The 12,087-nt window shown below is 45.3% G+C and overlaps 1 protein-coding gene across 8 annotated transcripts in view; it reads left to right on the top strand.

Moving 5' to 3' along the window:
* The window catches only part of RARB (retinoic acid receptor beta), a 1,138,330-nt gene that overhangs the window by 1,027,066 nt on the left and 99,177 nt on the right, over positions 1-12,087 (top strand). For all 8 annotated transcript variants that reach the window (XM_070459826.1, XM_070459825.1, XM_070459827.1 and 5 more), the window contains one exon: positions 10,765-10,906. In XM_070459826.1, the coding sequence (XP_070315927.1) occupies positions 10,765-10,906 (142 nt within the window). The remainder of the gene's footprint in view (positions 1-10,764; positions 10,907-12,087) is intronic.

Here is a 12,087-nt window from a genome sequence, read left to right as displayed (position 1 = left end):
CCCCATGAACTGCAGCATGCCAGGCTTCCCTGTTCATCACCAACTCCTGGAGTTTACTCAAACTCATGTCCATTGAGTCGGTGATGCCATCCAACCATCTCATCATCTGCCGTCCCCTCTCCTTCTGCCTTCAATCTTTCCCAGCATCAGCTCTTTTCCAATGAGTCAGTTCTCATCAGGTAGTTTCAACTTCAGCATCAGTCCTTCCAATGAACGTTCAGGGCTGATTTCCTTTAGGATAGACTGGTTGGATCTCCTTGCAGTCCAAGGGACTCTCAAGAGTCTTCTCCAACACCACAGTTCAAAAGCATCAATTCTTGGGTGCTCAGCTTTCTTTATATGCTTCAGTATGTGTTAAATTAATGCAGGATGCAGTCAGTGGTGCCCAGCTTGGCAGAATACGCTCCTGACCTTGGTCCTCACCTGCACAGAAGAGGGAGCGCCTTCCCAGCAAGTGCCTGGCGTGACCTTCCTGACCTGACCCTGTCTGCCCATCACTTCACTGTCCCCACCGTGGCTGCACACACACCCCCGTCACTCACCTCTCTGCCAGTCTGGACTACTGGCCCTTCCCTGTCCTTCCTCACATCCGACCTCTGCTCACCCATGGTGTTTTGACTTTATTGGAGCATAGCTGATTTACAATGTTGTGTTAGCTTCAGGTGTCCACCAAAGTAATTCACTTTGACATACACATGTATCCACTCTTTTAAAGATTCTCTTCCCATATAGGTCATCACAGAGTATTGAGTAAAGGGCCTGCGCTGCACAATAGGTCCTTACTAGTTACTATTTTATGCATGGTAGTGTGGGTGTCAATTTCAAACCCTCCATTTATGTGTGCCCTCTATGTGCCAGGCACTGTACTGGGCTCTTCTAATGCTTCTACACCGCCTAGTTCACGTGACTTCTCACTCCTGGTAGGTTGGAGAAGGGCAGACTGTATCCATCTTTTCCATCTTGGTGTTCCCCGGGAGAGCCTGCCGCCTCTACACCCCCGTTAAATGGCCCTGAGTGAATGGATCATGAATGGGTCTTTGGAGTTACGAGGCTGCCCGCCCACAGTAGCCCCTGTTGCCCAGAGAGTCACAGCACTGTTCTATCCTATTTGGATATCTTTATTTTAAACACAAGATGTGTATTGGAATTTGTCCAGAAGAAAGCTTTGGAAAAAGAGGTTTTGCCAGAAACAAAAGCTGCCATTCATCAGGGCCTTGCTATGTGCTCGGCGTTGTACTAACACTTCATGTGCATTTCCTGATCAGGCCCACTGAGTGGGCCTATGAAGTAGGTACTTTCAGTATCCCCATTTTACGGAGGAGGAAGCTGAGGCCTTGGTGTAACTTGTGCAATATCACACAGATGGTAAGTGACCAAGCCAGAGTTTTGTTTGTTTGTTTGGTTTGGTTTGGTTTGGTTTTATAAGGAACAAACATTTATTTCTCACAGTTCTGGAGGCTGGGAAATACAAGATCAAGGTACTCGGCAGATTCAAAGTTTTGCAACGTCCTACTTCCTGGACAAATGTCTCTCCCCTTTACCTTCACGTGGGAGAGGAAAGGGTAGGCAGCTCTCTGGTGTCTTTTTAAGGGGTTCTATTCTTATGGCCTTCCAGTGAATATTCAGGGTTGATTTCCTTTAGCATTGACTGGTTTGATCTCCTTGCTGTCCAAGGGACTCTCAGGAGTCTTCTCCAACACCGCTATTAGAAAGCATCATTTCTTTAGCGCTCAGCCTGAAGGCAAAAGAGGAAGTGGGCGGCAGAGGGTGAGATGGTTAGACAGCATCGCCAACTGAACTGACATGAATTTGAGCAAACTCCAGAAGATAATAGAGGACAGAGGAGCCTGGCGTGCTGCAGTCCATGGGTTCACAAAGTTGGACACAACTTAGTGACTTAACAACAACAACAAACCCTTATGGCCTAAGTGCTTCCCAAACGCCCCACCTCCCAATTCCATCACATTGAGTGGTAGACTTCAGTGAAAGAATTTCCAGGGGATGCATTCAGTCTACAGCAGGGGGATTGTCAGAAAGGGTCCTGGGCATCACAGGGCGTGTGGCACCGTCTCTAACCTCTATCTCTAACTACTCTAATGTAGTTGCCAGCCACGTTCATTATGACAACAGAAACATCCCTTACGGGTCAAAAATCACAGCCCTGCTTCCACTAGGAACCATTTCTGTAAGGGAAGACATTATACATAATAATAATTCGTTATACAAAGTATAGGCCACTGTTTTTTGCAAAAATATTGTAAAGTCTAAATCTTTTTTTTAAAAAAAAAAACTTCTGTTTTGAGGCTTAGCCAATTAACAATGCTTTGATAGTTTCGGGTGAACAGTGGAGGGACTCAGCCATCCATATACGTGCATCCATTCTCCCCCAAACTCCCCTCCCATCCAGGCTACCACGTAACATTGAGCAGAGTTCCCTGTGCTATACAGTAGGGCCTTGCTGGTGATCCATTTTAGATACAGCAGTGTGTGCACGTCTACCCCCGACTCCCTAACTGTCCCTTCCCCTGGCAGCCGTAAGTGCGTTCTCTAAGTCTGTGAGTCTCCTGTTTTGTAGGCAAGTTCATAGTATCACTAATTTTTAGATTCCACGTATAAGGGATGTCATAGAATATCTCTCCCCTTCTCTGTCTGACTTACTGCGCTCTGTATGACCGTCTGTAGGTCTATCACATGTTGCTGCAGATGGCATTATTTCATTCTTTTTAGTGGCTGAGTAGTACTCTATTTTATACATGTACCTCATCTTCTTTATCAATTCCACTGTTGATGGACATCTGGATTGCTTCCATGTCTTGGGTATCGTAAACAGTGCTGCGATGAACACTGGGGCACAGGTATCATTCCGGATCATGTTTTTCTCCAGGTGTATGCCCAGGGGTGGGATTGCAGGGACATATGGTAGCTCTATCTTTAGTTTTTTAAGGGACTTCCATACTGTTCTCCATAGTGGCTACACCAATTTACACTCCCACCAACAGTGTAGGGAGGCTCCCTCCTCTCTGCACCCTCTCCAGCATTTACTGTTTGTGGATTTTTTTATAGTAGCCACTCTGTGAGGCTGCTATGAGGTCATATCTCGTTGTAGTTTTGATTAGAATTTCTCTTATAATTAGTGATGTTGAACGTCTTTTCATATGCCTCTTGGCCATTTGTATGTCTCCTTTGGGAAAATGTCTATTTAGGTCTTCTGCCCACTTGTTGATTGAACTGTTGGTTTTTGTGCTGTTAAACATCATGAGCTGTTTGTAAATTTTGGAGACTAATCCCTTGCCGGTCACATCGCTTGCAAATATTTTCTCCCAACCTGTGGGTTGTCTTTTCGGTTTATTGTTTATTGTATCCTCTGCTGTGCAGAAGCTTTAAGTAGGTACCATTTGTTTGTTTTTGTTTTTATTTCCATTGTTCTGGGAGATGGATTGGAAAAGATATTTGCTGCAGTTTATGTCAGAGTGTTCTGCCTATGTCTTCCTTTAGGAGTTATAGTGTCCAGTCTCCGATTTAGGTCTTTAGTTCATTTTGAGCTTATTTTTGCGTTTGGTGGTAAAGAATGATCTCATTTCATTTTTTTACATGTAGGTGTCAGTATTCCCAGCACCATTTATTGAAGAGACTGTCTTTCCAACATTGTGTAGTCCTGTTGCCTTTGTAATAGGTTAATTGATCATAGGTGCATGGTTTTAAGTCTGAGTTTTCTATCCTGTTCCATTGATTTCTATTTTTGTGCCAGTACCATACAGTTTTGATGACTATAACTTTGTAGTATAGTCTGAAGTCAGGGAGCCTGATTCCTCCAGCTCCATTCTTCTTTCTCAAGGCTGCTTTGGCTCTTTGGGTCTTTTGGGTCTCCATATAAATTTTAAGACTTTTTTGGTTCTAATTCTGTGAAAAATGCCATTGGTAATATAATAGGGATTCCATTGAATCTATAGACTGCTTTGGGTAGTATACTCACTTTAACAATATTGATTCTTCCAATCCACAAACATGGTACATCTTTCCATGTGCTTCTGTCTTTGATTTCTTTCATCAGCATCTTACAGTTTTTGGAGTACAGGTCTTTTGTTTCCTTAGGTAGGTTTGTTCCTCGGTATTTTATTCTTTTTAATGCAATTGTAAATAGAATTGTTTCTTGAATTTTTCTTTCTGATCTTTTGTTGTTAGTGTATAGAAATGCAACAGATTTCTGTCTGTTAATTTTGTAACCTGCAGCATTACCAAATTCATTGAAGAGTTCTAGTAGTTTTTTGGAATAAGACATTGTATACAATTATATGTAAAGCCTAATTCTTAACCACTTCCTTTGTAGCTCAGTTGGTAAAGAACCTGCCTGCAATGCAGGAGACCTGGGTTTGATTCCTGGGTTGGGAAGATGCCCTGGAGGAGGAAATGGCAACCCACTCCAGTATTCTTGCCTGGAGAATCCAGTGGAGAGAGGAGCCTGTTAGGCTACAGTTCATGGGGTCACAAGGGTTGGACATGACTTAGCAACTAAACCACCACCATAAAGGAGAGTGAGATGAGTCACTTTTTCTCATGTCCTGTCTAGATTGGGGACATCTGACTAGCTCATCAAGGGAATTAGGAATCTGAAGTATTTAGGTATAGGAAAATGTTTAGGTTTGCAAGAGACAGTTATCTTTCCTTCTGATTTATGATTGTTTATGTCCTGTAGATAGTAGATCAGTTAGAACAAGGGCACCTTGTATCCCCAAGGGAAGACAGATGAAATCTTGAGTAGGGTGTGGGTGTTTTGTGGTTATTGCTAAGATGTGAAGCAGATGGCTCACAAATGGCTCTAAGGCCTGTGTGGCCTTCTCTACCGTATGAGTATTTTTCTCTTTTTTTTTGGTTGACCGCTAGTTCTTTGATAGCAAGAGTAGAAGAACCTGAAGTTAGAAAGGTTGAAAAATCCATGATTCGGAAACACTTGACTCAGTTTGTGATGCAGGTCTGTCTTCTTGACCTCGTGGCAGAAAACCAGGTCCTCAGACTAACTGGTGACCGGAGACTGTGAACCAGTTCCTGGGATTGGCACTGTAGCCTCAGTCTGGCCACAGACACCCGCCCAAGGTCCCCACAGAGGTGAGCTGAGGTCTCCACTCCAAGAGAAAGCTGAAGCCATCGGAAAGCTCTCTGGTTAATAACTTTTAAGCCCAAGGCCAGTCCCAAGAAATCATAGTTGTTTCTGGTTTCATTTTTTTCATTCATTTTATTGAGGTATATTTGATGTACAATGTTGTATTAATTTCTGCACAACAAAGTGACTCAGTTATACACATACTCACTTTCTTTTCCATACTCTTTTCCATGATGGCTTATCACAGCATATTCCACATAGTTCCCTGTGCTATCCTGGAGGCTCTTGTTTATCCATCTTATATATAGTCATTTGCAGCCGCTAATCCCAGACTCTCGGGCCATCCGTTCTCTACCCCTCCTCCACCTTGGCCCGCTCAGAGCTGTTCTCTGTGTCCGTGAGTCTGAAGAAACCATGGCTGTTACCCCTGCAGGTGGCAGGTCTGTCCATCCTTCGTCTCCAAACGCCACCGCCTCCTCGCAGTTTTCTGTGCCCACGAAGCCCCCTCGCCCTCCCTCTCAAGCTGTCTCAACATGCCCCTCCCTGCTGTGAGGACCCACTTGGGATCTCAGAAATGTACACCTGAGAAGGGTCCGGGAATCAGCCGCCAGCCCCTCACTCGGGATGGGTGCACCCGGCTCCCCGGCAGGGACTCCCGAGACCACCCCTCAGCTTCTCCTCCAGGGCCCTGCCTGCCTCCCCTCTCCCCTGCGGCCGCTCCGAGGAGGAGGACCGAGTCCTTCCTCCGGACCTGCTTAGCTTTCCTCCAGGGCCCTGCCTGCCTCCCCTCTCCCCTGCAGCCGCTCCGAGGAGGAGGACCGAGTCCTTCCCCTGGACCTGCTCAGCTTTTCCGCCTCCTCTCCTCCAGGGCCCTGCCCGCCTCCCCTCTCCCCTGCGGCCGCTCCGAGGAGGAGGACCGAGTCCTTCCCCTGGACCTGCTCAGCTTTTCCGCCTCCTCTCCTCCAGGGCCCTGCCCACCTCCCCTCTCCCCTGCAGCCGCTCCGAGGAGGAGGACCGAGTGCTTCCCCTGGACCTGCTCAGCTCTTCCGCCTCTTCTCCTCCAGGGCCCTGCCCGCCTCCCCTCTCCCCTGCAGCCGCTCCGAGGAGGAGGACCGAGTCCTTCCCCTGGACCTGCTCAGCTCTTCCGCCTCTTCTCCTCCAGGGCCCTGCCCACCTCCCCTCTCCCCTGCAGCCGCTCCGAGGAGGAGGACCGATTCCTTCCCCTGGACCTGCTCAGCTTTTCCGCCTCTTCTCCTCCAGGTGTGTCTCTGCCCATCTACCGGCTGCAAGAACTAGCACACTTGAATTTGGTACTTCTTTTTCAAGAATTTTTCAATTTAGCTTTTATTTTATATGGAAATCTAGTTGATTTACAATGTTGTGTAGTTTCTGCTGTGTAGCACAGTGATAAAGGTATGTGAACACATGTGTCCACTCTTCTTCAGATTCTTTTCCCTACTGGTGACTGCAGCCTGTTGAGCAGCGTTTTGTGCAGTAGGCCCTTGTTGGTTACCTGTTTTCTGTGTGTGTGTGTGTGTGTGTGTGTGTGTGTTAATCCCAGACTCCTAACTTGTCCCTCCCTTCCCCTTTGGTAACCGTAAGTTTACTTTAAAAGTCTATGAGTCTGTTCCTGTTTGAACTCAATACTTCTAAAGCCCATTTTACATAAGACAAATTTGGGCTACGGTTTTTTTGGCTTTGTTTTGTTTTGTGTGGGAGAGGCTACAGTTTTTTGATTCCCAAATTACGAGGCTCTCAGTTTTAGGTGGGACAGATTCCTGACTTTAAACCTCATTGAGTCGCATAGTGAGAAGCGTGTTTATTATCTCTCCATCCTTCAAAGGGAAGTCTCAAGTCAGGGCTGATCTCTTCTTCCTCAGTCTGGCTCTGTCCCTTTTCAGGCAGAAGTGAGGAGACTGGGCTCCACGTCTTTAGCACAGCCCGGATCCAGCAAGAGAGAAATCACTTCTGAGTATTGTTTTTTTTTCATTAATGTATTTAATTTTGGGCTGTGCTGGGTCTTGTTGCAACGTGGGCTTTCCTCTAGCTGTGCGAAGCAGGGAGCTAGTCTGCAGTGCCGTGTGCTGGCTTCTCACTGCAGTGGCATCTGCTGTTACGGGCACAGGCTCTTGGCACGGGCCCAGGAGCTGTGGCACACGGGCTTAGTTTCACCGCAGCACGTGGGGTCTTCCCAGAGCAGGGATCGAACCCGTGTCCCCTGCATTGGCAGGTGGACTCTCACCCCCTGTGCCACCGGGGAAGCCCTGACTACTGTTTTACTGGACTTCACTCTGTTTATTGTGTGAGTGCCCCCTCGTTCTTTAATGACACTGCTAGCTTTTGAATCGAGCCAGAGGTTAAAGGTTTCCATTTTAAATGATGCTAGAAATAAAAGAAGACTCAACCTAGATAAAAGCATTAAGTGGATAAAATGCTGGTGGCATGGGGCTATGGTGCCACCCACACATGTGCACACACGAGAGCCTCCACGCAGTGGAGATGAGGTTTACCAAACAGTGCATGGTATCTACTGCAGGGGAGGGACGTTTGGACAAGACAGGCCCCTCTGTGGCCCCCAAGGGCATTTCCGTTCACCCAACCCGTGTGCAAAAGTACCTGACCGCATCCGTCTTAGTCAAGTATCCTGTCGTGGTGGAAATAATTTCCTGAAACTCAGATTCCCCTTCTGTAATCCAGCCTAAACTCTGATTTGGAAAGCCAAGAAGTCCTATTTCGTTTCTGCTATCACTGTTACTGAACCTCACTCCCTAGATAATTAGTGCCGTATAAAGTTCTTAAGCCTCTCTTCTTCCATCTCGGTGTCATGAGATTGGTTTCCTCTGCTCCATGCTCCCTCACCACGAATGTGCCGAACTGAATATTTGGTTTTTAATAAACGGAGGAGACCCCCTCTGTCCACACCTCGCTGGCTTCGCACCTGCAGAGACTGGATCTTCCAGGTGGCAGTCTTTCTTGGCAGTAGAGTAGTGAGTGAAGTGTTTGTAAGTGGAGTTTGTACATCTGGCAGCCAGAAGTGTCCCATATGCATTAATATTTTCTGCAGGAAAAGATGCGTTTGAAGTGACCATAGTGCACAAATTCTCTTAGAGTTGCAGGGTATTTATAACCTGTTATTTTAAATTCTGAGCATATTTGTAGCTCCAGAGGTACAAAAATAAACTATGTTTTCTTGGAAAAATGTGTTTATCTGGGATGTGACAGGAGTTGCAACCTTAAACAAGATTTCCAGGCATTTACAGTTGAACCATGCCAGTGAAAATATGTTATTTAGACATTAAGATCCTAGGGTGCCCACGTACATATCCTAAATGGTGTGTGTTACATGAGCTTTCTTGGCTACTTGCTTTGGCTTTGAAGGTTTTTAGTTCTGGCTCCTGGAGTGTTAATGTACTGCCGGGAAAGGTGAACTCAAATGGTGAGTCTTATTTGCGGTTCAACACATTGGGTGGTGTGTTTCTTACGTTCAAGAGAATTGTGTCTGGTGTAGGTAAAAGTCGCATCACAACGGATAAGCTAACCTTGCTTTTATTACCCCTAGCAGCAGAGAGGTTTTTGATGGGCGATTAGAAGAGGAAAAAGACAGCAGGTTTACTTGTCAGTCACTGTTCATTCATCTCTGTGTTAACAAGCATCACTCAATTTTCCATTCTCTGCAGAGCTGTGTGGGGAGATGGGCAAGCAGAGAGGAGAAGGTGGGGACCCTGTGCTTGTGGAGCCTAAAGTTTTGTTTGTTTCATTCAAATTTTACAAAAATCAAGATAAGTTGCTTCTTTGATCAAATTATAACATCCAAAAGTTAGTAAACAGTAACTTAGTCAAATATGCAGTAAACTCATATTGAGGATTTATTTAAAACATTAATGAGGAAAAGAGGAGGAAGATAAATTGGTTCAAAGAAGGATATGAGAAAATGCCTAGGTAGGTAGGTACACAGACAGTGTACCTGATACAGTGATGGGGGAAAAAATGCTGGAATAAGATGGCAAAGTTAGACACAACTGATTAATGCCTTGCAAGGTAATAAAACAGTAATCTTTGGTTATAGCTCAACTGGGCAGGAATCTTTGCACCTGTAATAGACCAATATGATTCTTAAGTTACCAGTCTTATACAGTCTCTACAGAGTCAGGGTCCAATCAGTAATAAACAGTAAGTCACAATGAGTTACGTTTCCTGAGACCGTTAGACGACCTGGGTAAGTTTATGAGTCAGTGCTGCATATGCAGACTTTCTGCAATGACAATAATATTCTGTACATGTGCTGTCCAGTGTGGTAGGCACTGCACATATGTGGCTGTTGAGTGTTTGAAATGGAGAAAATATTTGCAAACAAAGCAACCACAAGGAATTAATTTCCAAAATTTACAAAGAGTTTGTGCCGCTTAATATGAAAAAAACAAACCACCCAATCAAAAATAGGTTAAAGATCTAAGTAGTCGTTTCTCCAAAGAAAACATACAGATGGCTAAGAGACACATGAAAAGACACTCAACATCGCTAATTATTGGAGAAATTCAAATCAAAACTACAGTGAGGCATCACCTCACAATAGCCATAATGGCCATCATCAAAAAGTCTACAAACAATAAATGCCAGAGAGGGCGTGGAGGAAAGTGCTGGTGGGGATGTAAATTGGTGCAGCTACTGTGGACAACAGAGGGAGGCTCCTTAAACTAAAAATAGAGCTACCATAGGCCCCTGCAGTCCCACCCCTGGGCATATGTCTGGAGAAAACCATGGTTCAAAAGGATACATGACTCCTGTGTTCATTGTAGCACTGTTTACAATAGCCAAGACATGGCAGCAACCTAAGTGTCCACTGACAGCTGAATGGATAAAGAAGTTGTGGTACATGGATACAATGGAATACTACTCAGCCGCTGAAAAGAGTGAAATAGTGGCCTTTGCCACAACTTGGATGGACGTGGAGATTACCACACTAATTTTATTTAATTTTCATCAATTTTGATTTAAATGACCACATGTGATTAATAGCTTATTGGACAATAGCTTATTAATAGCTTATTGTCCAATACCTTATTGGACAGCACAACTCTAATATGCTGTTAAATGACCAAGCAGTCATTTTTCTGCCTTGTTTCCAACCTTGGCTAATATTTTTCTTAAACACTCTGTAAATTAAGTCATGTTTTAAATATTGTTACATGAGCTGAATATGTAAAAGGATTTGGAGAGGACACCTTTGAAAAGACCTGATTCTTTCATGAAGCGTATAATTCCTTCTGCAAACTGAATGGTTCTTCTGTTGGGTGTCTTGACAGTAGACTCACCTGAAATCACTCTGGCCAGCATGAGAACCACTTAGGAAGTTAAGCCTGTCTGGAGGGAAGTCAACGCTGCATTGTATTTCCAAAGGCATTCATTTTCTTTTAGCAAGATAATAACAGTCATGTCCAGTTTTGATTAAAAGGAACTTTCTGCTTTGCAGCAAAGGGAGAGACTCTGAATATGACTATCATATTTCACAAGGATACAAGAATTTTAAGGCTTAAATAAGTTAACTTTTCTGCTGCCATCACTTCATTACTCAGAACGAGCAGTCAATGCATTGATAAAGTTGGCTTTGATTTCTCCTGAAGCTCAGTAGTTTTGCTTAATTTTCTCCTCTTTTCACTTGCCCGCAGGGCTTTTTCCGCAGAAGTATTCAGAAGAACATGATTTACACTTGTCACCGAGATAAGAATTGTGTTATTAATAAAGTCACCAGGAATCGATGCCAGTACTGTCGGCTCCAGAAGTGCTTTGAAGTGGGGATGTCCAAAGAATGTAAGTGGAACTTCAAAAATTCTTTTTCTCTTTGCTTTATCTGTAAATGTGATTACTCAGCCTCCAAAATCAAGTTGTGGAGGACATCAGCATGTGGAGTTCGGACATAACACTAATGATACATTGCCACAGTTAGGTGTCAACAGAGGTGACATGGACATAGAAAACTGGGGCTTCTCAGATACAATTTGAGTGGCATTTGGTGAAAGGGGAGGAGCTGGGGGTCGTGCTTGTATTCCAGAGCAGCTCGTAACTGACTCTGCGTCTCCGCTGGTAACCCAAGCGTGTCCTAGAACCACACGCAGACCATTCCCCCGTCTTGACAGGAGGAATAAAGAGCTCTGCCTGTATTGATGAGAATAAAATGGAGGCAGAGGCATGTGGAAATAACGCACACTTTCTCAGAGGGGAGGGGCACAAAACTTTTGCTGTCAAAGAAACGTTTAGAAATTTGGCACGCTGACACTTTTCCAAACTTGATCCAGCTTTTCTCCTTCCCACCATCCCCTCCTCCAATTATACACTTAATTCAGATGAGAACATGTGAATAGGTTAGAAACGAGTGGTCCATAATCATCAGCTTATGGGTCTTTGAATTAGACGTGCTTTAACACAGGCAGAGGGAATACAGCACCAAAAAATCATTGCTTGTGGGTTCTCCTTGGTGCTTTCAAATGAAACGAGCAAGAACATGCCAGACCAGTGCCCTGGCTTGGGCGGGTGTGAGGAATAGGCAGGTGTGTGTGCCAGGGGGAATGATCGGTGGAACTGCTGCCCACCTGCCCTGCATCCCGTGAGGGTCTCATGGGGCCCTGGGCAGGGCGGTCTAAGTGGCTCTGGAGATGCTGAGCTGTGCACACCATCGTCTGCAAGTGTGGGGCAGAAGGCCACAGGCTGACAGTGGGGTTTGAAGACTTACGTTGTGCAGAGGCTTATGGAGTTTGGAACTGGAACATGTGGCCCAGTGCTAGTGGAGAAGGTCCCTGGAGCCAGGGGGGCCCACACTGAGGGTGTGCAACGGTCGCCTGGCTCTCCCCCGGGAGCTATGACTGGAGGATCTTTCTTGATGGTCTGCCTAGCGTGTTCCTAACTGTGCCCAGGGTTTAAATGGGCTTTTCCACCTCTTGGGTTTCTGCACTTCAGGGAAGACATCAGGGTTGGATCAATTCATTTGACTCAAG

Source organism: Odocoileus virginianus, chromosome 32 (genome assembly GCF_023699985.2).
Source record: "Odocoileus virginianus isolate 20LAN1187 ecotype Illinois chromosome 32, Ovbor_1.2, whole genome shotgun sequence".
NCBI classification, from domain to species: Eukaryota; Metazoa; Chordata; class Mammalia; order Artiodactyla; family Cervidae; genus Odocoileus; species Odocoileus virginianus.
Note: the sequence above shows the minus strand (reverse complement) of the source record. Positions and strands in the feature narration are given on the sequence as shown.